Source organism: Podarcis bocagei (assembly GCF_964188305.1).
Source record: "Podarcis bocagei genome assembly, chromosome: 5".
NCBI classification, from domain to species: Eukaryota; Metazoa; Chordata; class Lepidosauria; order Squamata; family Lacertidae; genus Podarcis; species Podarcis bocagei.
In genome coordinates this window covers 13,905,904-13,932,727 of record NC_138129.1, presented here as the reverse complement: position 1 = coordinate 13,932,727, position 26,824 = coordinate 13,905,904, and the positions used below count along the sequence as shown (strand labels likewise).

The window sequence follows — 26,824 nt, the reverse complement described above, 5'->3', positions numbered from 1 at the left end:
ATGTTTTTAAAAATTATCACCAAAGGAGCATGCTGAATAAAATGTTTTTTTAAAAAAATAAGCCATATGGTAAATCATTTATGCTATGTAAAGAAAATGAAAGTGGGCCAAGATTATGTTATAATTATTTATTTACCTAAGCGATCATTCATTTACATTAAGTGCAGTTTGTTCCCTCTAAATTTCTCCCAGTTTGGGGATATGTCTGGAGCTGGAGCCAGAAAATTTCAAAGGCACATGGTGGCAAAAAATATAATAATGAAGTACACAATTCAAAACTGTGCTGTTGCATGGGATACAATTAGGAGGTACCCTTCTGTCAACAGTGGGGCTTTGCCACTATAGAGGCCTCACTGTTCCTGTTGTAAGCATGGGTGTCTTAGGAAGCTGTTGCTGCTGGCAGTAGTTAAGTGGAGGGCTGCAAAACAGGGTGTTACAGAGGCAGCGCAGTTTCCAGCCTGAAAATATAGCCTAAGGTTAAGGATGTGGCAGTGAATCTGTCACTCTGCACTTCCCACCATTAGGACTGCTCTTCCCATTATAACGGTACTCCCAAATTGACTGCCTTATGTGGGCTGCTATACCCTACCTAATGTAGGTAAAGGTAAAGGGATAAAGGGACCCCTGACCATTAGGTCCAGTCGTAACCGACTCTGGGGTTGTGGCGCTCATCTCGCTTTATTGGCCGAGGGAGCCGGCGTACAGCTTCCGGGTCATGTGGTCAGCATGACTAAGCCGCTTCTGGCGAACCAGAGCAGCGCACGGAAATGCCGTTTACCTTCCCACTGGAGTGGTACCTATTTATCTACTTGCACTTTGATCTGCTTTCGAACTGCTAGGTTGGCAGGAGCTGGGACCGAGCAATGGGAGCTCACCCCGTTGTGGGGATTCGAACCGCCGACCTTCTGATCGGCAAGCCCTAGGCTCTGTGGTTTATAATTAGTAACACATTATTTGCTACAATACTAATCTTACTCCAAGTTTTACTGTAGGTTCATCAGATCCATTCAGATTAAAGTTGTAGACATCGTCCCTATCAAAAGAGATAAAACTCCATTCAGTATACTCTTCATAATCTAAATTATTGTACTTGTATGAGATGATGCTTTACTTACATAAGGTGCCCAGTAGTTACGTTGAGCAAAGTAGTAGTTTTTAAACTTCTAGAACTTCTGCTCTGACTTTTTTTCTAGGCATAAAAGAAGAGTTAGGGGGGAAAACTGTCTAGTGGCATTAATACACCTCCTCAACTCATGCAATCCTCTTTTACTTCAATAAGACTTATTTAATTATATGAATATTTAAAAGTTGCTTTTTGGCCTCATAAGGTGCCCCCAAATAGGTTCAAAATCTTAAAGATGAAATATCACTAAGGAGTGTTAGATCAGTAATTATTAATAAGTGATTGAGTCAAACATTAAATTTACTATATGAATGTATATTTTATTCTTACATATTGAAACAATTGTAAAACAAAATTTTAATATACCTCTTTGTATAGAAAAACAACATACCTTGCAAACACTGAAACCTGATTTATTTAAAGATGTGCTGTAGAAATAAGTAAAAATAAATAATAAATCTATTTCATACCAGAAAATTCATTAGTAAAAAACATGTGCTTTAATGCTATATTTTAAGGGAATTAAGTAATATCATGGAAATTAAAGCAAGATCAGTAAAATGTTGCAATTCTAGATACATTACTAGCCTGCAAGTAACTACTATAAAAAGAAAATATGTATAGAATACCTCCTGTTAGCAAAGAACTGGCACAATTTTCTTGTACCTTTTGCACCATCCATTCCTTTGTATCGGTTGCTGATTTTACTTAGTAACATTTCTGTAGTTTCCATCATTTCTTTTTGTTTTGCTTTCTGTAAGATTTTGAAAATAATTTGTTAAATTTACCAGAAAATCTGATTAGTAGAATAGTACAGCTTCTACAGCACCGTTCGGAAAGTCAAAGGTTTCTGTATACTAGTAGCTAGAAAATGAAGAACATTCATACAAAACGCAGGAAATCTCTGCTCCACTAAAGCCATTTGCAGTTATATTAACAGCAGTAAGGAGATAAGTGTGCATAAAGCTGAGCAAAAATGGCTTGGGAGTTATTTACTGGAGTTTATCAACTGGATGAACAAGAAAGCTTTTGAATGGAACCTTTCCAAAACCCTTTTTTAAAAAAATAATCCAGCAAACAAGCAAGCTTTCTCCCCCATTCACATTAGTTCTCTCTAGAATTACAGGGTATGTCTCTTCCTACGTTTTATTTTGTAGATCAGGGCTGGAATCAGAGTCAAGGATGGTGGAACTGTAGCCCAACAATATCTAGAGGGCACCATGTTCACTATCCCTGCTGCAGACAGTCTCCATTAAGTGACAATAATTTTAAACACGGGTTTAGGTACCAGGGCACTTGGAAATGCAGTCAACTTTAATGATAACGTTTATGAAGCACTTACCAATTTTAAAGAAAAATATATTTTGAAAGTGATGTTTAGCAGTTCACAACCTCTTTGAAATAATATTTTAACCTAAATAGATTTTATGATATCTGTATGCAATGCTTTGGTTGAACACAGAGGAGTGGTGGGAGAAACTAGCTGGGGAACCCAGTCCAGGGTGGCAGTTGGACAACTATGACACAGGGAGAAGAATGGGAAGAAGAGGTGTCAAAAGTTGAAGGGTAACAGGGCTCCGTGAGTTGGGAGCTGTGGCAGACAGACGTCATGAATCAAAGGCAGAAGCTGAAGCAGACAAGTGGAAAGAGGGAGGTTCAGAGGCAGAGATGAGAGTAATGGGTATCTCTACCCCTCTGCTGCAATAAACTCCTTCCCCCTGGAACAAGAAGAGTTATGAAACAGGAAAAGCAAAGGGATCTGAAGGCAGCCCTGTTCATGGAAGTTTTTAATGGGTGACGTTTTACTGTGTCTTTAATATTTTGTTGAGAACCGCCCAGAGTGGCTGGTGCAACCCAGTCAGATGGGCAGCATATAAATATTATTATTATCATCATCACCATCATCATCATCATTTTTTCAAGGCAGGCTGCACAGAGGTACAGTCTCTGATTGCTTGCAAGAAGCCCTGGAGGAGACACAGATGGCTGTAGGCAGGCAGCACTTTTAGTCTCTGCAGCTGATTTCATGGAGTAGGACCTACAGGGCATGACCTGGTGTGCTCATTAGGCCTGAAACACAGACAAGTTTGTGAAGATCGTGTAGCTTTGGAACTGTGTGATTTACTGACCGGCTTGGTGCGTGACACTGTGCCAATTTGAAATCTTAACAAACTGGCAGGTTTACTTGATGTAGTGATTATATACACTTTATTAAAAAATATGAAAAGTCATGACTATGATTTCCAAATAGAAAAGTAATTCTGACGATGCTTTGCCTTCTCTCATTTTACCTGATCTGTTTTCTTGTCAGTTCCTTTTCCAAAAGAAACATCAAAGCTAGCGTCGTCATTGGTTTCCATAACGAATTCTGAGTGTCTTGAACTCGTTGTTGCTTTAAGTGATATTTCATGTTTACCAGGAGCAACCTTTATGCTGTTATCTTTTGATATGCTCTCATCCAAATGTTTAAAACTGTTCCGTGACTCTGTGCTCTTTATATTGCCAGTTTTTTCTGGTATTTTACTGATTTCATTGTATTGCTGCTCCACGATTTTCCCATAGCTGTGACGTTTGTTTTTCAGCCCTGGAGAAGGCATTTCAAATACTGACGTGAACACGCTTGGCTTGACAGCTTTACTACATGAATTAGGACCTAATATACACACATACACAAAATGAAGTTAAAAATGAGATTTTAAGAAAAACCTGATTTAACACTTTTAATAAATGAAGTAAAAGTTTAACCTTGATAGTCTGTATTTCCCAGTGCACTACTATTCTGCTTGTTACAATGTGATATTATCTGCTCAGGTACCCAACACTTCTGTTTTTCCCGAGTTCTAGCTTCTGCAACAGAATTTTCCAGAATGCCAGGTAACCTAAATAAAGCAAATGGGGAGAAAATCCTACTTTTATCACTACTGTATGTGGTTGTCCCTCCCTGCTTAGTAGGAGGCTTTGTGAATCATAGGTCTGTGAAGTTTTGGGCTCTATTGCAATGAAAAGTGCTCCAGAAAAACACTTCTCTTTTTTCCTTTGGACCTAAGGCCTATAGACTACTGTAAACCAATTGCTCAGAAACAGCAGAGCTAACCTGATTGTCTGTATAAGGCAGCTTAAAAAACTTTAAGGTTCCTTGCCTCCAGGAAACACATGAAATCTGTTATGAGTGGCCTGCCATCTTCCTGAAGAAATGCAAAAGCCACTGGTGTCTGCTCTGCACCCCTGCAAAAAATGTGGAGGCTTTGAAAGAGTAAGCCTGACTTGCTCAGCAATCAGCCATGCCTTCTCCCAAAGCAGTGCTCTTAGACACAAAGTCATCTACTGCTTGCCTGGCTATTAAAAGCCTGGCTATGATGGGAAAGTAGAAGACACAGAGACTACGCCAATTAGTTTACTCTCAGAAGGACAGTTATCTACACAAAAAATTCCAACCCTTGAGTGACAAACCTGTAAAGATGGAAACAAACACAAACAGGGAGTGACCAATGAAAACAAAAAGACAGAAGTATAAGGAGGAAACATAGGTAAAAGAAAATATAAAAGTAAGGGGGGGAGGAGTTCAATTTTTTTCCTTTACAGAGAAAATACTTAGCAAAGAGCAGTTCTCCAAGCAAGTTACTGCTGGGGTGGTGAAAGGAGAATAGAGTTAGAAGGTGGGAGCCATGCATGCTCATAGAGGGTGGGGGCAGCAGGGCAACCACCAAAACTGTAAGCTAGCTTTAGAATTTAACCAAATTATATTTGCATGGGCAAATAACTGGCCTGTGTGACTGTGCAGGAGCTACAAAAAAGAACTCTTGCACTAACTAAATGCTAACTCTTTTAAGAGTAATTTTTTTTAACCTAGTGAGCAAGGCGTAAGGAAGGCCAAAAGAAAATATGATAAAAAGTGACAGCCAAAGTTTCCAAGCCATAGGCTGGAAGGGATTTTGGACCCCACCCCACTAACATCCATGTTTTTGTTTCACAGAGAAGATAACTGATGATAGTCTTATCTAAAGACCTCCTGACATGAAATCAGAGCCATCCACCAGAGTATTCTGCTATCAGTACTAGTTAACATTTAGATTTACTGTTTATAATTTATTTCCATTACTTACAATGATTTGTCACTTCTTTCTACCAGCTGAGAATCAGGAACAATATCCATCAATTCATCTAAGTGAAATATAGACATAAAATTAGACTTAAAATCTTCATCTTGTTAAAGATTTTCCATTCAAATTTTATTCCTTTTTAGAACATTTTTAACCCACTCTTCAGCTGCAAGAGCTGCATATAATCAACTGAAATGAGACAAATATGAAAATAATTTAAAAGCAAAAATAGTGAAATGTGTCAAGCAACTTGCCTGCTTTTTGTTTTTCACTGGTTTGTAAAACTTCTTCCTCGTAAGGCGTGTTGAAAACATTTTGAATTGGAGCTTGCTGTATATAAACACAATAAAAAATTATTGATGTAATTAGCATGCATTTATTTTCACCTCAGTTTCTCAAATATTGTTCAAATTGTTTCACAGGTTCAAGCATAAAATACATAAACTCTCAAAGATCAGTATCACATACCCTAATAAAACATTTTTTAAAAAATTACAGTACAATGCACGCAGTACATGCATGCCCAAGGGAAATCCTATTGAGTTCAATGGGATTTATTTGCAGGTAAGTGTGAATAGCCTGGACTAATTAAAAGGAAATAGATATGTTAGGTAACGAAAAAATCAACAGCAGACAGACAAAAAAGCATCTTCCTCCAACATATTCCTTCACTTTGGGGCTTTGGAGCAGAACTGATAAAGTCCGAGCTCAATGAAGGTTGGCTGGATTGACATGCACATACAGAGAGTGCCAGAAAAATTAGCCTTTGGTGTTTGTATTTGTCTGGAATTTAATGATGATCTATTTTGCAATACAGTTAAGAAGTCCAAAGTCCACTCAGCCGTGATTTATTAGATGTATTTTAACTACAAATTAAGCTTCCTAAAGGGAGCAAACAGTGTACACAAGGATTCAGTAAGAGCAAAAATAATGGCTTTGAGATTTCTACCTGGCTAGGCCAGCTGTCCCATAGCAATGTCATAAATCCTTGGCCAATGTGTTCTCCAGTATCACAAACCTGGTCCCAGCCAGCCCACATAAGAATGGGTAGCTTTTAGCCAGCTTCAACCAGTACTATTGTGTGGTTTTGAAGCTTCCATGTGAGTCTACCCTAAGTTACACAAACATATAACTACCTTTTTTGCAGCAGAATTATTCTTTCTTGCAGACTTGGTAAACGAAGATAGAGGCGCATAATCATCTTCTTGATTGAAATTCACTGCTCTTTCCTCAGTTATTGAGAAAATATCAGTTCTTCCCATAGAGCTCATCATTTTAAGAGGTGCTTTAACTCTGCCTTTCAGTGGAGTTGCTGGAAACAAATCCACATTTGAGTTATTTTAATGAAGTTTGCATGTTCTGTGTTGTTTGTGCCAAAACTGCAGCAAATGGGCTTACTACAACTTGGATATTGAACAGAGCAGAACTATTAGTCTCTCTGTTTTAATCTTTAATCTGGAACTCATTACATGCCATGGGGGATCTCACACTATACCTCTTCTTGCTTCAATTACTTGTGGGAACCACAAACACCTTGGAGTCTCAAATTCAATTTAAAAATAGAAAAAATGTTTATTTACAGAATCAATATGGAGGTCAGCATGTAAAATGACATATGTGAAGTACCAAATACAATGTTTACAGAAGATTAAATTGTTTCGTTCAAATAAAGAGATTAACACAGGCTACCCAGATCCTGTTGGCCAAACCAAAAAGTTATACTTTAGAATAGGATTAGAGACAGATATAGGCAGAGAGCAGGAATGTTATGGAGAACATTTTTTAGTGGACATGCAGGATACATTCAGAAAACTAAGAGTTAGTCATCATCTAGGTCAGGTAGTAAGGGACACGGGTGGCGCTGTGGGTAGATGAGTCTAAAAAGCCTGGGACACAAATTTTTATGGCCCTCTAAACGGCTATGGTGGCTCATTTACTAGAAGTAACATATTTAGTGTTAACTCTGGAAGTGTGTGGAACACGGGTGGCACTGTGTTCCACACAGAGCCTAGGGCTTGCCGATCAGAAGGTTGGCGGTTCAAATCCCCACAATGGGGTGAGCTCCCGTTGCTTTGGCCCAGCTCCTGCCAACTTAGCAGTTTGAAAGCACGTCAAAGTGCAAGTAGATAAATAGGTACCGCTCCGGCGGGAAGGTAAACGGCGTTTCCGTGCGCTGCTCTGGTTCGCCAGAAGCGGCTTAGTCATGCTGGCCACATGACTCGGAAGCTGTACGCCGGCTCCCTCGGCCAATAAAGCGAGATGAGCGCCACAACCCCAGAGTCGGTCACGACTGGACCTAATGGTCAGGGGTCCCTTTACCTTTACCTTAGGTCAGGTAGTGGGCACATGTCCAGGTTTTGGACATATCACTCAGCTCCGGAGTTTCTGCCCCTGGTTCTGACTGTGTCTGAGCTGAAGTCAGAGTCCCAGAGCATGATCATGGCACAGTAGGACTGCCACATTCTAAGCTTTTAAGAGCTTGGTGTAACTGAGCTTGGGGGGGGGGGGGATTGGCATTTAAGATGACAGTCACTTTCCTTAAGTCAGGAACTTGGGAAACATTAAATATCATATTGGAAAGATTTGCCAATACACTTTGAAACTTAACCTTACAATAAAAGGTTTTTAAAAAATAAATCATATTTCAAATATAAGCCTACTACAGGCACAAAACAATACTGAGGTCCACTTTCATATTATGCTGATCTCTCAGTTTCAAGTACATTTCATAAAAAGCTATTGTCAATATCAGAATTCGGCAAATCTGTAGCTGATCAATCCAACTATTAGGACTACTGTCTTTAAGGAAAATCTGTTTCCCACTGTAAGAAATGTAACATTAAAAGGTGAGAGGAATATTGATGAACTTGCTTGGTTTTCTAGATTGGAATGTGTATGGGGTCAACTCTAGTGTTGAGAGACAGTATGATGTAAGAAAGACAGAGAGTTAGCCCAGGAAGATCTGGATTCTAAAACCAGGTGGAGGGACCACAGTGCAGAGGTCAAGCACATTCTTTGCATGCAAAAAGTCCCATGTTCAACTCAATCCAACACATTAAAGGGGTCAGGTAGAGGTGATGAGAAAAACATCTGTCTGGAAACATGGCTATTGCCAGTCAAAGTAGACAATGCTGGGCTAGATGGACAAACTTGATATAATCCAGTTTCCTATGCTCTTAACCCACCTCTTAGCCAAGAAGCTCACCTTGCACCACTCACAAAATCTTATATCTCTCATAGAGGTGTTTTTTGAGGGCTGGACAGAGGGCTGGGGACAGAGGGCATCTCTTTAAAGGGAGGACAAGTGTAAAGATTTATTACAGTTAAAAGTCAACATATAGATTTAACCATTTATTGACTTTAAAAGCTTAAGACTCTGCTACCGTAATTTGATAGTGCCTTTGAAGAGTACTCAGTATCTATAACTGCAATTTGCCTTATGACAGAATGGGCCATCAAAAGCATAGATGACTATAACTTTCTGCCAACAATGCAAAATGATTTTGACTATTAAGTCATAAATCACTGGCTTCCTAGTTGAGGCAACTTTGCACAAAATGAGGCAATTTTCAATTACTTCTGCAACAATTAAGATCAAAGCATCGCCTGATTTCAAACCACCATGTATCAATATCAAACAGAAAAGGCACACATTACTGTTCTCTGGCTTCTCCATAATTATAGACTCCCCTCCCCAGAGTTTTGCCAGAGCCTAGCCTGTGTCCTACATAAATGAATAAGAAAATGCTTGTGGAAACCATTAGCAGGCTCAATAAAGGAGGCCCGTTATTTGAGGTACATAAAAAGCAACTACTGGCTGATAAAATTCAAATAAAAAGATGCTTCATTGCAACTTAATGCTGGAAAGTGCTGAATACAACATTAATATTTGAGATTTAGGAGGAAGGAACTATATATTCTATTAACATCAAAGGTCCTCACATATGCACAATCATCTTTCTTTGATATATTTCACATGAAGGGAGGCATTAAAGAAAGTTAAAAGATTAAAATCTTTAAGGGTGCAATGATTTATGTTGCTTCTGTTGTTGCTGTTTTATGCCTTATTTTGGGTTTGAATCTCTCCCCCCCCCCCTTCAAACAACTACAGTAGCAGGAAGATATCCTCACTCAGTTTGCTTTTCCTACTCACTCCATAAGGCAAAGCTGTTCAAACAAGGCAACAAGTATGCCTTCTGTGGAGAGCACTTTTCTTGAGTGTTTCCTGGGAGAGCAGTAGCTTCTGCAACTTGTGGAGTGGAAGAAGGCAGAAAAACAGAGAGAGCTGGAAGGAATGGACTCTTTCACCAAGGCAGGAGAAAAAACTGAGGAGATTCACTACATCTCCCACAATTCTGCTCTCCTGCCTTCCTCATAGCTTGTAATCATTACCCAACCCAGTTAACGCTTCCTTAACCCACGGAAATGACTTCTTTTGCGGTTTGTGGTGGGTGAGGAAGCCAGGAGCTTCTTGGCATGATTCTAAAAAGCTGTTATGGCTGCTTTTGGTCCTAAAATTGTGGGGGGTGCCCTTTATAGACTGTAGCAGAGAGCATGAGATCAAATCTAGTAAATGCACCAGGGGTCAGGTCTGAGAGGCTATTCCCAATGAGGCCTGACTTGGTCCCCAAGTGTTGTCCTAAGACCTGCACACACCCAGTGGCAAAACTCCAGATGGAGAAGTATTGTCCTAAAAAATTGTGCTTTTGAGCAACATGAAAGGCTTGAACCCCTGCCTGTAGGACTGGGAGTAGTGGGGCCACTGTGGCCTGAGTCACCAGGGTTCAAGAAGTGAGGGCAGTGTCATCTTGTCATCTTATGATGGGTGTTGAGGGCTCATTTTGATCTATGTGAATTCATGTCCATTGTTGCAGGCAGAGCCCTGATTAGGGTGTATCAGCCATTTTTGTACAGTTTGGGGGTTTTCTGAGTTGTATTTTTCCCTTGCCTCCTAGGTTAAGGATATATTTGTCTGCCAACAAAGCAGAGTTGTATCTCCCTCACACCTAGCATAACTGGAGCACTGGATTGCTCTGCCCAAAATCTTATTAAGGGTATTTTATTCCCCTGTCCCAGATGTGGATCATAATTGTTGATGTGTTATAAAAACAAGGCATTTTTCATAGCAGGTGGCAAATACAACAGTAAATTACACCTTACAACATTGCATCTAACTTACAAGTATTAACCGCTGGTAATGGACTTGGCATAGACAACCTGGCAGCAGACAGCACCACCATTGATGCCTCAGACACTTTCCTTTTACCTGGATTAATCTTGAAATAAAACAGAAAAGCATAATTTAAAATAATGCCAATCTAACCGTGCAATGTAATATGCATCATTTTCTTTTGCATTTTATTATACAAATTACCTTGGATTTAACCGTTTGCAAGTCCCCCTTATTAAGTTTCTGATTCAAATTTTTCTGTGTCTGAAGATACTGATGTGGTGGGGAATGAGTTTCTTTATCTTCCAGTGGTTTACAGGAGTTTTCTTCCAAAGGAGATACTTGACTTTCTGGTACAATAACCTGTTTATTTTAAAAATAATAAAATAAAATCCCAGTTCAATACTAATCAATTTATTAAAAATATTTCAGATAAAGATAACGGATAAAAGAATAGAAGGAAAGGTTTTGATTTTGGGTGCTTTTCAGTTTAGAAAAAAGGCAAGTAATGGGGAGCATGACTGAGGTGTGTAAAATTATGCATGACATTGGAAGTAGGATTTGAACCCTCACATGCAGATTCTGAATAAAATAGTAGCCCCAAAAGTATTTTGTTTAAACTGTACACATGCAAACATCCAGCTGTTCTGCTGGGATTTAATGTGAACGGATGAAGTCGCTTTTAGGCTTTTGAATAACAAGGTTTTCATGAGAAAGACTTGAACAGATAAAGAAATGATAAAATATACACCATCTCAGACAATAATGCATGCCTTCAATATTTATTAGTCAGAAGCTTGCTTTTAATATTATCCCATTATAAACTGAAATACAAACCTGTGATTCACTTTCATCAAAAATGACATGTACTGTTGTTTTGGCAACTGACATAGTATTCTTCTTTGTAAATCCCTGAAAAATTTAAGTAGTAAATATTTCACAATACAGTGGTACCTCAGGTTACAGACTCCGCTAACCCAGAAATAGTACCTCAGGTTAAGAACTTTGCTTCAGGATGGGCGGTGGCACGGCGGCAGCAGGAGGCCTCATTAGTGGTACCTCAGGTTAAGAACAGTTTCAGATTAAGAACGGACCTCCAGAACGAATTAAGTTCTCTTAACCCGAGGTACCACTATATAACAGAAAATACAAAATAAAAATAATTTATGGTAAGTAGGGGAAACTTTATTTTTGCAGTTTAGGCTCTTTACACAAAGAAATAATGCACTTTTTAGATTATAAAGGGCTTTATTATGAGACCTCTTTTGTGTTTTCTCTTGGACAATGACTAATTCACAACATTGTTGTGGGGGAAACCGTCAATATGGATCTGAAAAGCTTTCTCTTTTGCCATTTCCAACTCACTGGAAATTGCTTCCGCTTGTTCAGGATGCTTTCAGGAAAAGTGTGTATGCATTTTTTTGTGAGGACAGTATGTTTGAATTGTTGTATCACATGTTAGCTTAAAGGCTTATATTAGACTAACACAGCACCCATGGTGCCACAGCACTTTTACTGGTGTCCCTCAGCAGGGGCCTCAGATTTCTGAACTTTTATTTAAAAAGAAAGTCTTTAGCCCTCCTAGAAAGAAAGTGATGGGGCAAAATGTTCAGCTACCTTCTATGTGATTTCTGTGAAATGCGAGACTATGGTGTGTCTACCTTGTATATTCTTCCTGGTACGGAAGAATGCTTCCTGTTACTATTAGACAGCAGCAATATGTACGTGCGTGTGAAATTAATATTGTGTGATCTCCACAATCAAGACCAGGACATAGCTGACTTCCAATGGTAAGCATAAGGTGATTAGGGATGGCTGTCTCTAGTTTTGTGTTCTGGCATGCCCACACCCATAGCAGCAATTTTGTAACCAGTGCCCCAATTCTATCTCAAAATTTGAAATGTGGACCAAAATTATTTGTGACCCCTGTATTAGACTGTTTCTCATTTAAAAGGTAATTTATTGTACATTTCTATTCTTTCCCCCATTTTGCTCAACAGTTGCCTACACAAATCACCACTGCTTTATTCTGCAGCAGTTTCAGAACTGGAAAACCCTAGATTAATTTGTGACAAGTGCTTGCATGCGGTGTTCATTTAGGAATAACTGGCAATGCATAAATAGAAACAGAACCAACTATGAAAAGAACTATAATCACTCAAAAGTGAAACATCCATTTTTGTTTCAGTTGCTAGATAGAGGATAGATGAGAAAGGAAATTGGTTCGCTTTTACCTGACGTTTATAGGCACCATAAACCTTCAACGCTGCATCCACAATTTCCAATGCCGAATCAAAATGCAGTATTATTTTCTCTCCTTCTTGGATACCCACAGACATTGGATTGTGTAAATGTATTGTCAACAATTTCTTATTGTCTTTCTCTAGGCAACAATGAAGTGTGTTCATATTAAATTGTTATTACTTATATGTTAATTATTTGTAAAAATTGCAGAAGCATGCAGCATTCAAATAAACTAAGGTTGTTGTTTTTTTTTTTAAAAAAAGAAATGAGTAATGATTATACCATTGGTTCATTATGAATCCCATCCTTCCTGTTTAATAGAAACAGTTAACTGTGAATAAGAAATAAATTTATGTGCTCAATACCTTCAATAATGTATGTTTTTACTTCTTCTTCAGGGATGCAAACAGTTTCCCACTGATGACCCTAAAAATAACATTTGATGAAAAGGGATGAAAGTTCTTTCTGTATTTTTGTTTGCTTGCATAATATGGTGTTAAAAGGCATACATTTCAGGTTAACAACTAGTTCTCCTGGAGCTCTAGTTTTCCTGGAGGATCATGGACCAGCATGTCAACCAAATCTCTAAGTGATCTGCCAGTTTTTTCTGTTACAGGTACCACTTTCCACTCACTTTTTTTATACCTGCTCCCTTCCCCCAACTATCCAAAGTGGGCACGTGGGCTAGGAAACCTGGTACGTTTGATTGAGTATATGGACACATCAGCTGGGGGAGGAGCAGGACAAGGACTATAAAAATCCATGCAGGCCCTTGCCACACCTAGTGTAGTTTTGAAAAAAGTCTACATCTACTAAATCCACTCAGCTACTCTAATGTACCTTCACAGCAGAGCTTAACTGATTTTCTTTGACTACTAAACTACCCCTAAAAAATTAATACAATAAGAAAACTTAACCTACGCCATCATCCGCAGCAATGTAGAAGGATATACTTTTGCTACCAGTATTAAAATCAATCCAAAATTCTTCAAGGTTGTCATCTGCTGGGATCTGTAGCTAAAGGAAATTCAATCCAAATATAAAATTATAAATGCATGTATAATGGTGTAAGATTTCTTACTAAATACACAATAGTTTTATTGAACAGGTAAGGCCTGTATACTCAACCCTTTATCTTGCACATCATATTCAGAACTTCATTCCTGGTCCCCTAAAACTATTGTTCCCAATTATATTTGAAACAGGAAATATTAATTTACTAACCAGGATCAAACTGTTAGTAAACCCACATCAAAACATAGTTCTCCATTTCAAAGATAATGGGGAACTGTGTCTAAGATGCCAAGAGGACAATGTTTAAAAGGAAGAGATGTGGGGGAGCACACTAGTCAAACACTCATTTCAACATTATTAAATTTAATAAACAAGGAATGCCAGGTCCAAATTGGCCCAAAATTTTATGTTGATGTCAAATCTCCAATGTCATAAGAACTCATTTGCCTTTTCATTCCAAAGAGCCTCTAATTTTTTCACAATCTATCAAACACATATCTCTGTTTCAATTTTAAACAAAAACACCAATAGTTCTAAAAAAACAAAAGATACACAAGACAAAAGAAATAAACTTACCTCATGTTCACAAAGCATAGCTGATAAACAAGGATAGGTAAAAACCCTGTCAAAAAAGTATTTACAGAATGAAGATATGTTCATTTCCCATCTCATTACACACAGGTAATTGTTCCCACTTTCCATTACTTTTTCAAATGGGAAAAAATTAAAGTCCTGCTTATGGACAAAATATTTCCTAAAAAAAAGTTTATATATATTTTCCCCACCTGGTTGGAAGATTCTATTAGAGAGATTAAGTTTCTTGCCTCAAGCAAAAGAAGGAACAAACTGCAAAAAGTGGGTACTTGTCATATCTTAACAAGATTGCTTTTCCACAAAGAACCGGCAGCCACAATGATACTGCTGTTCTGGGTTGCTGTGGAGCAGGTTTCTGATATTTTGCAGACTTTAATAAGACAGTTTTCTGCAGAAAGCAGTGACCCATTGGGTAATCTGACTACATCCAGTATAGGGCCTTATCAAACTGCCAAACTTGGCCTGGAAGCAGTTTAGCAGCCAGTGCAGATCCCACAAACAAGGTGTTATGACCTTATGAAAGGTCGCCATATCATTGCATGTGTATATATATCTAATGTTGCATTCTTCTCCAATTAAAAAAGTGCTTTCCGTTACTATTCTTATTAATCACATTTCTATACCGCCTGACATCAAACAATCTTAGGGTGGTTCATTGCTAACTTCATACCTTCTTTTGTCTCCAAAAATGCCATTCACCTGGTTAAGGAACTTTCTGCAATCCTGTTAAGGAGAAAAGCAGCATAAGTATTGCAATCATACCTTTGCTTTGAAATACCCAGTATTTGAATGTGACTTACTGTTTCAAACTCAGAATCCTTAATTTCTTTAAATGCATTACTAACAAACTCCATTGAAAACCACTGGCTTGCGAGTTCTCGCCTCTGTTTTTCTGATGTCATTCTGCACAAAGCTTCTGTAATGGCAACTTGGAGGTCATAGTCTATAATGTATGAGAGGAATATTAGCATAAAACCTCCTTCCAGGGATAAATATTACACTTGTTAACTAGTTGCTTAAATTTTAAAAAAATGATACAATGTATGATATATTGCATAAAGGTAATGGGTTATGATAGCCATGTAGCTATCTGGGCTATTGAGAAACAAACTGGGCTACTGAGAAACAAAAAGGGAGCATGAGTATGATTTGGGGGACCTCAAGGTTTGCAGAAGTAGGTATAACCTTTAGAGGGAAAAGCCTCTAAAACATCCCAGTGAGGACTGAGCGTACTCAGTAGGGTTTGTTTGTTTTTTATATGAAGATGCTGCATAACTAGAGTCCTTGAGTGCCAATGGGGATCTCCTATTCAAAGAGTGGAAAAAGGCAAATTTGAGATGCCTCGGATTGAAAATGAAGAAAACAACACCTAGCAGATTGTGAAAAGGCTGAACTTTAATACAGCTGGATATTAACATGAAGTACATATTTTGAATAATTGTTATCTACATAATTGACAAACAGAGAATAAGAAGAGCTCTCTCTTTGGTTTTAGTTACTTATCTTACATTTCTATGATCTTTAATTATTGTTTTCTTTCTGTTAATTCTACCTATATTTCTGTTTTGATTTTTGAAGTTCCCTATCTTAAATTAAAGGAAGAGACATACAGGAAAGTGATGGAAGGGCCTTGCACGAGAGGCAGGGTAGAGAGGATCTCGCAGTGTGAGAAGCTGGGGGAAGAGGGGAAGCTCCCAGGTGAGAGCTGGGAGGGTTCTTTTTATGTGTGAACCGAATGCTTTTGTCAAATTAATGTTCATGTTCAAATGCAATTCTTTATACTGCTAACATTGTCAATATGGGCACAATAGCAAAACTACTCCTGTTACATTATCTAAGCTAATAAACATAAGTATCCTCTGCACTTACCCCCAGCTTCCAAAATTCTCTTTCCCATATCATTCCTGCAAAACAAAATATTATGATTCAGGTGTTTTTCTTTTTTGTTTTTAAATTATATACTTTTGTTTAATGATTAGTGCATCCCCTTCATGGTGATATCCACAATTAAGAATATCTTATTCCAAAAAGTCATCTTTTCTGTTTATTTTTGGGCTGATTTTTGTAAAAATAAAAATAAAAATAATGTTTGGCCTATCTTTATCAGAACACTTGAGGGAGCTGGGTATGTTTAGCCTGGTAAAGAGGAGACTGAGAGGAGATATAATCGCCATCTTCAAATATCACAAGGGTTGTCACATGGAGCAAGCTTGTTTTCTCCTGCTCCAGAGGATAGGAGCCAAAGCAATGGATTCAAGTTACAAGAAAAGAGATTCTGACTAAACATCAGGAAGAACAGAAAAGTAAGAGCTGTTTGACAGTGGAACAGACTCTCATGAGAAGTGATGGACTCTCCTTTCTTGGAGGTTCTTAAGCAGAGGTTGGTTGGCCATCTGTCATGTTTGATCTGGCTGAGATTTCTGCATTAATTTACATTGACTTTCCTTACACCAGCATCTTGTGATCTTTCTTCTTTGATACTGCCTTCTAAGACCAGCTTTCTAGAAATGCTTAACCCAGAGGCTGGATTGTGCCTAAAGAATATTTTAAGCCATGTCAACAAAATGATTTTGCCTCCAAATTAGATTCTCTTACCAAGGTTCTAGTTTTATGAAAAGGGAAAGGACTTATGTAATTATATTAAAGATTAAATAATTACATGACTTCTTGCATTTCCTCTGTAGAAATAATTTTCTTTCTAGTATCTCGGGGCATAGAATCAAGCATTGTGTTCAATTTTCTTACTGCCTAAGGATAATAAAAATAAATGATTGAAAATTAACCACATTAGAACAAGAAATATTTGTGATGCATTAGTTGAAAGAATATCTTTAATTGTCCATTAAAACAATGTAACTTAAGAATCTTTATCTTAATGACTGCAGATCTTAAATGTTTATTCTGTAATATATAAATCTGAGTCTAAGGGTACAACACAGGGTTATCAGTTTAGTGGAGCAAGAGAAATTCTCCTCTGCTAAAGTCTGGATAAACTAACTAAAGTCAGGCCTTTGTTGGACAAGTATGTGGCCAACTATACACAATGAAGCATCGCTAAAAATACAAAAGCACTTTTCAAAAGTCAACCCTAGTGGCTGGTATGTCAGCTATGATATCAGCTATGTGCTGATAGAGTAGCCAAAGAACAACAGAAATTACATAAGAGAAAGAAAAAAAAGGAAATGTTCTTTAAAGTGCTTGAGAGAAAAATGGATGTTAATTTATTTAAATTATAAAAATGGGATAGTGCTAGAAGACAAACATTTTTCAAAAATATATAGAAGAAATGCATCAAAATAAACACGTTAAAACAAATGGACACAGAGATCAGAGAAGTAGGTATATGTACATTATTTCTATACTGTCTTTTAAAAAACTGAATAAAAACTTTTTAAAATACACCAGGTAACAGGGGATAATCATTAAAACCTAACATTGTTCAGAAGAAAGAAATTTCTTACCTCCTGCTGAATATAAATGTTAATTCTTTTATCGGTAGCAAGTGTGCATGTTCGCAAAACAAAATTTTCTAGCACTTGTATTTTACCTAAACAAATATTGTAATATATCATTTACATAAGTCTCTACAAAGCCATATGATTATATTTCAAAAAAAAACCTGGCAATTATAGTGTGAATAAACACTTTTAAAGCCTTTTATTTAGAAAGCAAGCAAGCTTTATAAATATTGATTGTCTGAAGTGACACAAAACAAACAGGAGTTTAACATACAAGCATTCTAAATTTCAGCCATCTTTAATTTATGCAACCTGAAAGGAACAAGGAACAGTAAAGCTCATTTGCTAGAGCTTTTGGCTGCATCTCTGTAGAAAGTTGGGCTGCTTAAATCTTAAATCAATGGGATTTAAGAAGACTGTATAGAGGATTGGAGCCTCTTTCTCTATAATGATTCAACAGTAGTCCTTTTCATTTCTACAGAGAGCCACAAACTTAGCATCTTTCAAAGCTTGTAGATTATCTGAAACTTCATAATCCAATAAGGTCGCCATGTGTCTTACTTTATATAAGACAGCCTTCTATTTGAAGAGCTGTCTAGTCCAAGTCAAGAATTATAAGAAGGGGCAGTAGGTTTCTTGAAGAGACCCACCAACAACAACATCTGGACAGCAAACTAAGCAAGCGCAGTTTACCCGATCACAGTATTCCCCATTATAGTGAAATGTACTGCATTTCTATTTAAATTACTGTAAAAATACCTAAGGCTGTGTACATCCTCCTATTTACTATTCATCCAGTGGACTCCCAGCACTGTTTTTGGAAGTGGTATACACACAAAATTAGCCACAATCCATTTTGTAAGAAGATGAAACCAGATTCATCCAAATTGGAAAAAAATGACTTGGCTGCATTTTAAGCCAGTTGTGTGTACACAGCCTAAATGTGCATCCATCAATTTTTCTTTCTTCCTCTCTCCACATAAATCAGTATATGCAGTTTATGTAAGTCTATTTCCTCTCCCTGCCACTTTTTGGGATGCATTTTCTTTTTTTGACAATGTGGAAGTGCCTTCCCCCAGCCCAGCATCTAGGCTATTTGACTGTAATATATAGAATGCACTCATTACTGATTAATCAAAACACCTATAGGACTAACAGTATATGCAACTAAAAATATAATAAATATAATTATAGTAATTAGTTTCATGCATACCTTTACTGCTGGTATCATGTACTATCTACAATTTAAATAAACAACATATTAAAATCACTCTGCACAATCAGGACTACTACTTTATTTGTGGAAATGGATTGTATCCAATGGTGACTTTGTGCTATTAAAAAGCAATTCCATTAATCCAAGGCAGAACCTGAATTTTGCTAAACCCAGAGGCACAGCATTTAAGGAAGCAGCTTTTCAGGAAACAGACAGGCTGCAGTGAATAGGAAGGATCAGCAAAAACTGGGTGCCCCAAAGTCACTGAATTCTGCTATCAATGAGAAATCTTTAGAATTGTTTTCTGTTTCTGTTTAGGCAGACTCCAGAAAAATACACATGTAATAACTTTATTTTCATTATGCTGAAAAAGAAGAGGAAATGGACAAGAAGAGAAGTGACAACCTAATGAGATTGCTTATATGTGCATAGCTATAGTTTACATTTGAAATAACCAAATAGAAATTTTGAACATGATATCCTTTATCTGCATATGGGATAAACAATGGATATCTAATTGTCTTTTTAATACAGTTGGATTTCTTGTTTTCTTAAAGTTTAGATACAGTAGCTAATTATGACCAATGAGTTAAAATAATGTACCGTATTTTTTGCTCTATAAGACTCAGTTTTTCCCTCCTAAAAAGTAAGGGGAAATGTGTGTGCGTCTTATGGAGCAAATGCAGGCTGCGCAGGTATTCCAGAAGCCAGAACAGCAAGAGGGATTGCTGCTTTCGCTGCGCAGCGATCCCTCTTGCTGTTCTGGCTTCTGAGATTCAGAATATTTTTTTTCTTATTTTCCTCCTCCAAAAATTAGGTGCGTCTTATGGTCTGGTGCATCTTATAGAGCGAAAAATGTGCTACATAAAAAAGCTTTCCCCCAAATATTTGATACATACATCTTATAAATATTTAATAAATACAATGCAAGAGGTACATATTTACCATAAGAACATCAAAGAAGTCTTCAAACAGAGTGGCAAATTTGTCATTCTTTTCATTTACTGTATTTTGGATAATTTCTTGAGCCTTTTCAAACCAATTTACCATGTAGAGAAAACATAAAAGGTTTGTATAAGTATACATTTAAAAGTTATTATTATTTCTAGAATTCACCAGGCTGTTTTCCAATTGAAAACCAAAGGTAACAAGCCTTCTTTTGGTACAAGGGCAATGTGCACTCATGGCCAACTTTGCCTCATGCCTGTGGTAGGTGTAGTCAACACAGTTTATCACACATGCTTGCATAAAGAAAAAGAGAATGAGTGAGAGAGAAAAGAAAAACACATAGGCACATAACTGCCCCCCACTCATGCAAATCAGCCTGGGGACGGGGCTCATTCCCTCTCCACTCAAATGACCGATACAATTATTGGGGAGCAGGATCATTAGGATTTATCATCATTATGATTTAGTGATACATATAGGTAAAGGTAAAGGGACCCCTGACCATTAGGTCCAATCGTGACAGACTCTGGGGTTGTGGCGCTCATCTTTCTTTATTGGCCGAAGGACCCGGTGTACAGCTTCCGGGTTATGTGGCCAGCATGACTAAGCGAACCAGAGCAACACATGAAAACGCTGTTTACCTTCCCACCGGAGCGGTACCTATTTATCTACTTGCACTTTGACGTGCTTTTGAACTGCTAGGACTGTGGATTCGAACCACCAACCTTCTGATCGGCAAGTCGTAGGCTCTGTGGTTTAACCCACAGTGCCACCCGCGTCCCATACAAGGAGCCATTATCAGTTTTAAATCACTGTTCAGCACTCAAATCAAATGGACGTCCAATATGTTGCTATTACAGTGGTACCTCGGGTTACAGACGCTTCAGGTTACAGACTCCGCTAACCCAAAAATAGTACCTCGGGTTAAGAACTTTGCTTCAGGATGAGAACAGAAATTGTGCTCTGGCGGCCCGGCAGCAGCAGGAGGCCCTATTAGCTAAAGTGGTGCTTCAGGTTAAGAACAGTTTCAGGTTAAGAACAGACCTCCAGAACAAATTAAGTTCTTAACCCGAGGTACCACTGTACTTTATCTCTAATTACTCCTAGGAAATATTTTTGAATTTCCTATACTTATCTTTTGAACAAGACCATATTCTACCATTGCTGGAAACCCAATTTCCCCTAATATGGTTATATTTCTGCCTTGTTTCAGAAGAGTATTCAATATAGTGGAAACATTCTTGACTTCTTCATTGTCAAGTCCCTGAAAATTGAAAAACAAAATTTTCAGTAATTATACAAAAAACTTTACTTAACAGGATGAAAACAATGGGTTGGATCCAGACTTGTCAGCCACAAATGAAGGTCTCCTTCCATCCAAAAGAAGAAAAAGATAAGATCCAAGAATCTGAGTGGATATGGGGGTGGCAGAAATGTTGCTGATTCCCTCCTTGCCCCACACCAGCACCACCTTCACAACTATTTTGGAGGGCCCCGACCCCTTGAAGTCACATATTTAAATAAACATTTTTCTTAAAAAAAGAAACTGCTTGTCTCCACAAAGAAATTTGAATTTTACATCACTTTTTATGATAAAATCAAAGTCATCTTAAAAAGGTAAAGATAAAAGACCCCTGACAGTTAAGTCCAGTCACGGACGACTCTGGGGTTGCGGCGCTCATCCCGCTTTACAGGCTGAGGGAGCCAGCGTTTGTCCGCAGACAGTTTTTTTTCTGGGTCATGTGGCCAGCATGACTAAGCCGCTTCTGGCACAAAGGAACACAGAAACCAGAGCAGTGCACGGAAACGGCGGTACCTATTTATCTACTTCCACTTTTTTGGCATGCTTTTGAACTGCTAGGTTGGCAGGAGCTGGGACCCAGCAATGGGAGCTCAACCCGTCAGGGGGATTCAAACTGCCAACCTTCTGATCGGCAAACCCAAGAGGCTCAGTGGTTTAGACCACAGCACCACCCAAATTGTAAATCACACACAAAAAACATTTTTACTCCTAAAATGCCATTATAACTGGATAAATATGTAAACAGCAGCAGAATAAAAGCATAACAATGCTTTTACTGTAAAATGCATGCTATGATGAAACAATCTTAACAGTCCATTTAAAAGCGAACAAAGAGAGAGCAATGCAATAGAACTTAAAATACCTCTCGCCTGTTCCCCACCCAACACATCTGTCTGTTGACAAAAGGACAATGGAGAAGAACTTAGAAAACATTGAGTAGGTTCAAATGTGATTTTGTGCTGAGAGATTAACAGAAACATGGAGTCTGCAAACTCACAACAATTTTCATCTCAAAGAGGCAGAATACTATCAACAATACTTCATAATACTATCAACCCCATGGTTCTCCTATAATTCAAACTGCCCTAAACAATATTTTATACAATATTCCACTATGTACTGACGTAACACAAAAACAAAAATCCATTACCTGGCATATAAGTTTGTCTAATTTATTGAGAAACTGTTTGCTGCATTTGTGAGAAATGCCACCAGAAAAATCAGTTTCCAAGAACTGTTCCAATGCTTGGAAGTCATTTTTTCTTGTAGCATCATCTATACATTTTTCCAGCTGTCAGAATGGGGAAAAAACACACAAATACTACTACTTAATACTTCAGTTAAATTGAGCACAGTGACAAATCTTATGCAAATCTGTATTTTTAATCAATCTTTTAATTAGGACTAAAATGCTTTTCTGGCTTTTTTAAAAATAAAAGAGATGTATAGTGCAAAATATTAGAAAGATGTTACTGTTAATAGCAATGACTGGAAAGGGGGAAGATTCCATTGTGCAAGCAGAAATGCTTGCGCTGATGGGATGCTCAGGTAGTACTACACTGGACACAACTCAAAGTTTCCATGCTCACAGTGGCTTCTCCATTCAAATCAATGGAAGAGACAGCTGTATATATAAGAAAAGGCATGTACAGACAATGCAGCCCCTTTCTCTGAAATCAAAGGAGGGGGATATCATGTAGAAGCTCTATGTATGCATTTGTACACGTTCCTTAGGAATTTAGAAACAATTACCTGTTCCTGAATCAAAAGATACTTGGAGGATATATAGTGGTTTAGGTAACCATGTGTGTATTCAATTATACTGCAGTAGTTCCACTAGTTTTATTATTTTATGCACATTCAAAGCGGGGTGGGGAGGGAGGAAAGGGTGAGCTAAACATCAAATAAATCAATTTTCTACAACTCTTTGGGGTCTGGATTGAACAAAAAAATCATTCTTGGGAATAATAATGTATAAGGCCTGTACAGACTATTAAAAACATACAAATACCTTATGCTCGTAAAACTATTATTTGGTAATGTAAAAGGCTAAGCTATTAAAACAAAAACAACTCAGAACAGATACAGAGCAGCACATACCTGTCCTTCCCGCCTCCTAACAGGCATTTTGACAGTTTCATATACTTAACCTGAGAGGCAAAAAATTGAGGAAATGCACATTTTAATTAATATAAAATCTAATTTTAATTAATATAAATATGCTGTACACTACAACTGTGAAAAGTTACATTTTATCATTAATATCAAAAGCACAATAAAAATATACAAGTAAACCGATGTGTTCTTTAAGATTATTTGTGGCAATCAAAACCTATTTCTGCTTCAAAATCTGACTCTGCATCTACTTTACAATAATATTGATTCATTTTATGTAGTAGTGTTATAAGCCCCATTGAACACAGTCAACTTCTTCCAAGTATACATACAAACACTGCAAGTTATGCAACACAATTTTCACCATTTAATATTTGAACTGGTGTATCTGCCTACTATAACAGTTGTCTTTGAGAACGGTTCAGAAGCTACAACTGATGAAGAATGCCTGCTTGCTAAAGGCAACAATAGATAAAAACATTAATACACAAGGACTTCTCCAACAGTTTCTGGTACTTTTCAATGTGTTAATAAATCCCTACACAGTCCAGGCCCAGCATACCTTAGGGATCTGAACACCTCCTTTCTTTAAGATCAGCACCCATCAAATTTGGTAGATTGATGTTGCAGGTCTTTTTCAGTAATGCTACAACTTCTTAGCAAGAGTTCAGCCAAAGTCTCAGTGTGCAGTTACTTAAAAACTCTGCAACTAACCTTATGCCAGATATTAAAGAGCAGTTCCACATTCAACAAACTAGTCATGTTTACTAGGCCATGTATCAACATTGAGTTTAGACCCCCATTTTCCAAGAAGGGACATACTTGATTATTAGCTGAAGCTCAGTATGAGCTGGTCAAAGCCTTAGCCTAGCTATCCAGTAGGCACACATCCAGAAGCACTCCCAAGAAGTGAACCTGATGATTTAATGGGATATCTTCACCACTCCACTGGAATTAGGACTGCCATGGTTTATTAGAATATTGTTGGCTGATTTAAAGTTTAAAATAGTGCATTCACTTAAATCCCATTGATTTCACACTAAGCACACCTGACAGAGCAATTCAAATCTCCTTTTACCAGGCCTTGGGGGGGGGGTAGTATCCCTCCACCCAGCCTGCTGGCTGTTGGACCCCCATCTGCAGTTACACCAGCATCACTGCACTGCCATAGGGGTCCTCCTTCCACCTGTTATCAGGCTCAATTGCAGTGCCAGGCTGCAGAAGCAATTTCACTGCCCCTTCCGTCTGACATGCATAGCAAGGCTGCAGATATAGAAGTGGCCCTATTGCTCCATAAAACCCTGCCAGGCTAGGGAGCTGGTTAGGATTAGATCCAACCCACTGCCATTAGGTTTATTAGCCAATGTACGTAATTTTGAACTTTTGGAGTAACATTCCTTCCTTTTTTCTTGCACAGGCAATAAAAATGTATGCAATCTGTAACCTCCCTCAGTTGCAACCCAAATCATGTTTGTTTATATGTTTTGAATGAACAATGAACAAATTGCCTTGGAGTTTACACGTTTATTTATTTATTTTCATTCTGGGATAACTCTGTTCCTACAACAAAAAACATTATATTGATGGTCTTCTTTTCTAGGACTGACAAAGTTTGAAACTGTCCCTAGCTGTACCTTTAATGATGGTTAGGTGTGCAGAAACTAATGTGATAATGCTTAGCCCCGTGTAGTGAAAAACTTCATATTCTGATTACTTCAGGTCAGCATGCTTTTAAAGGCACAGGAACAGGTATGACTAGGCAAGATCCAGCAATCTAAGCCCTTTGAAGGCTTTTTATCATTTCTTTGGCAGTTGCCTAGCAGCAGTAATTATCAAAGCAACTACAACCATGCTACAGCAGTATGAAAAAGCTGCTGTATGCTGCATAACTGCTAGTAAGAATTTGGGGCAACAAGGGTGAGTTTTACAGTAGATAAGCTGGGGTTAACACTTGCCTGGAAAAATGCAGTCTAAGCTAAAACTCAACAGGAGCAGTTTCTTGTCTCCATGAAGTTCAAGCGGACCAAAATACTCAAGGAAGACTTGTAAAACGAATGACTTATTTTAAACCGTTTGTATAACCTCCCTTAGGCAAATGTCACCCACTGTCCCCTCCCTTCCCTTGCAGGCTGACAAGAAACATTTGCAAACGGGGGTCTGTTTTTATGTTTCTATCCCCAATGTGGAAACCGGTGGGTAAAATAACCCAAGGGGCACAGCAGTTAAAAAGGCGAACGAAGCAAATACGGTATTTCCACGAAAATTAGCTAGATTTCTCTCAGAAGGAAAAGGAAACCAATGATCTAGCAAGATTACTGCCAAGAAATCAGAAGTGGAACCGAGGGGGAGGGGTGTATCAAAACAAGAGGGTTGCATCCGGCGTGAGGCAGGCGCACTGAAACCAAGAGACGTGACTAACTTAGGCCCGTTCACTTCCGTGGGCCTGCTCTACTCAGCGGCTCTACCCGGTTACCTGGCCAGCGCCCTCAGGCGAGGGTGGCCCTGAAGCCGCGGCTGCGAGGTAAGGGCGGCTTAGGCGCTTCCCTCACACGACGCCCGAACGAAGCCGCCAAGACGCGCCGCCGTCCCGCCAGCCAATCACCTTTCCGGAGGAATACGCCCGCCTCGAGGAACCCTGACAGCCAATCGCTTTAAGCCGTCCTGAGGTGGAAGGCGGGGTCACTCAGAGGCGGGCCGCGGAGGGGGCGGGGCGAGGAAATCCTGTCTCCCAAGTTCAAGGCCCTCCCCACGCAGTTACGCTCGCTTCCTCCTCCTTCTCCACGCTGCCTGTTCCTTCCAGCCAATCAGCGGGTGACGAGCGTGACTGATAACGGTCGTTGTCAACCGCTGTTTCTCGCCCCGCCCCTGCTCGCTCCACAGGTTGACGCGATTGTCGCCCGCAACTGCTAAAGCTCTGTTAATTACTTGCGCAAATGTCGAGCGCTTAATTTACTGTATTTCTATTTTTTCCCCGCCCCCCGCGAACGCACGAACTGCCACGACCATCTTTAGAGTAGTTTTCCCTTCTCCACAGTATCCCCTCAAGTGCTTTTCAATTCACCTCAGTATTTTCATAACGCCCTCGCTTCATTGGACTTCATGATAAATGGCGCTAGTTAACATTTATTGTCATTGGTAGTAATGGTACCAGTCATAGTAAATAAGTACGGCTTCCATTTTTTTTAAGATGTGAGGAGAGAATTCACTAAATTGCTTTCAAGTTCTTAAATCCTTCCCAAATTCTAGCAGTGTTGTTGCGTTTAAAACAAAAACGTGTACAGCTGAGAAACGAGCTCGTTTTGGGCGAGCACATGTGGCTCCCCGAAACGCTGCTTCCTTCACTGCACATTCTAAAAACGCAGAAAAATAAGCGCTGAGGTAAATATTGTCCCCCACAGACTAAAAAAAAGGGCAAAACATTCAGCAGCAGCCACCCTAGTGCCGTTTTATTCAAATCAGTATGTGGATTTTCTAAGTATGCCACTTCAAGCACTGTTCTACTTGTAATAACATTTTTTTACAAAGGGAATAAGAAATAC

The 26,824-nt window shown here is 38.6% G+C and overlaps 1 protein-coding gene across 4 annotated transcripts in view; it reads right to left on the bottom strand.

Annotated features, from left to right (window-relative positions):
• Nucleotides 1-25,881, bottom strand: part of SYCP2 (synaptonemal complex protein 2) — a 51,890-nt gene extending 26,009 nt beyond the window's left edge. Inside the window, exons 1-27 of one of the 4 annotated variants that reach the window (XM_081195970.1) lie at nt 25,759-25,881; nt 23,271-23,320; nt 22,321-22,461; nt 21,003-21,131; nt 19,865-19,969; nt 18,917-18,941; nt 17,707-17,792; nt 16,905-16,993; nt 16,115-16,149; nt 15,046-15,188; nt 14,916-14,968; nt 14,228-14,273; nt 13,559-13,654; nt 13,003-13,063; nt 12,628-12,776; nt 11,231-11,305; nt 10,598-10,756; nt 10,403-10,499; nt 6,360-6,535; nt 5,478-5,553; nt 5,227-5,284; nt 3,869-4,002; nt 3,415-3,776; nt 1,753-1,877; nt 1,515-1,551; nt 1,116-1,189; nt 976-1,033 (exon numbers count right to left, since the gene is read on the bottom strand). In XM_081195970.1, the coding sequence (XP_081052096.1) occupies nt 976-1,033; nt 1,116-1,189; nt 1,515-1,551; nt 1,753-1,877; nt 3,415-3,776; nt 3,869-4,002; nt 5,227-5,284; nt 5,478-5,553; nt 6,360-6,535; nt 10,403-10,499; nt 10,598-10,756; nt 11,231-11,305; nt 12,628-12,776; nt 13,003-13,063; nt 13,559-13,654; nt 14,228-14,273; nt 14,916-14,968; nt 15,046-15,188; nt 16,115-16,149; nt 16,905-16,993; nt 17,707-17,792; nt 18,917-18,941; nt 19,865-19,969; nt 21,003-21,131; nt 22,321-22,461; nt 23,271-23,297 (2,616 nt within the window). In that variant the 5' untranslated portion in view covers nt 23,298-23,320; nt 25,759-25,881. Of the gene's footprint in view, nt 1-975; nt 1,034-1,115; nt 1,190-1,514; nt 1,552-1,752; nt 1,878-3,414; nt 3,777-3,868; nt 4,003-5,226; nt 5,285-5,477; nt 5,554-6,359; nt 6,536-10,402; nt 10,500-10,597; nt 10,757-11,230; nt 11,306-12,627; nt 12,777-13,002; nt 13,064-13,558; nt 13,655-14,227; nt 14,274-14,915; nt 14,969-15,045; nt 15,189-16,114; nt 16,150-16,904; nt 16,994-17,706; nt 17,793-18,916; nt 18,942-19,864; nt 19,970-21,002; nt 21,132-22,320; nt 22,462-23,270; nt 23,321-24,919 lie in introns of all 4 variants that reach the window. The other 3 variants (XM_081195973.1, XM_081195971.1, XM_081195972.1) reach the window with 3 other exon arrangements.
• Nucleotides 25,882-26,824: the final 943 nt, after the last annotated feature.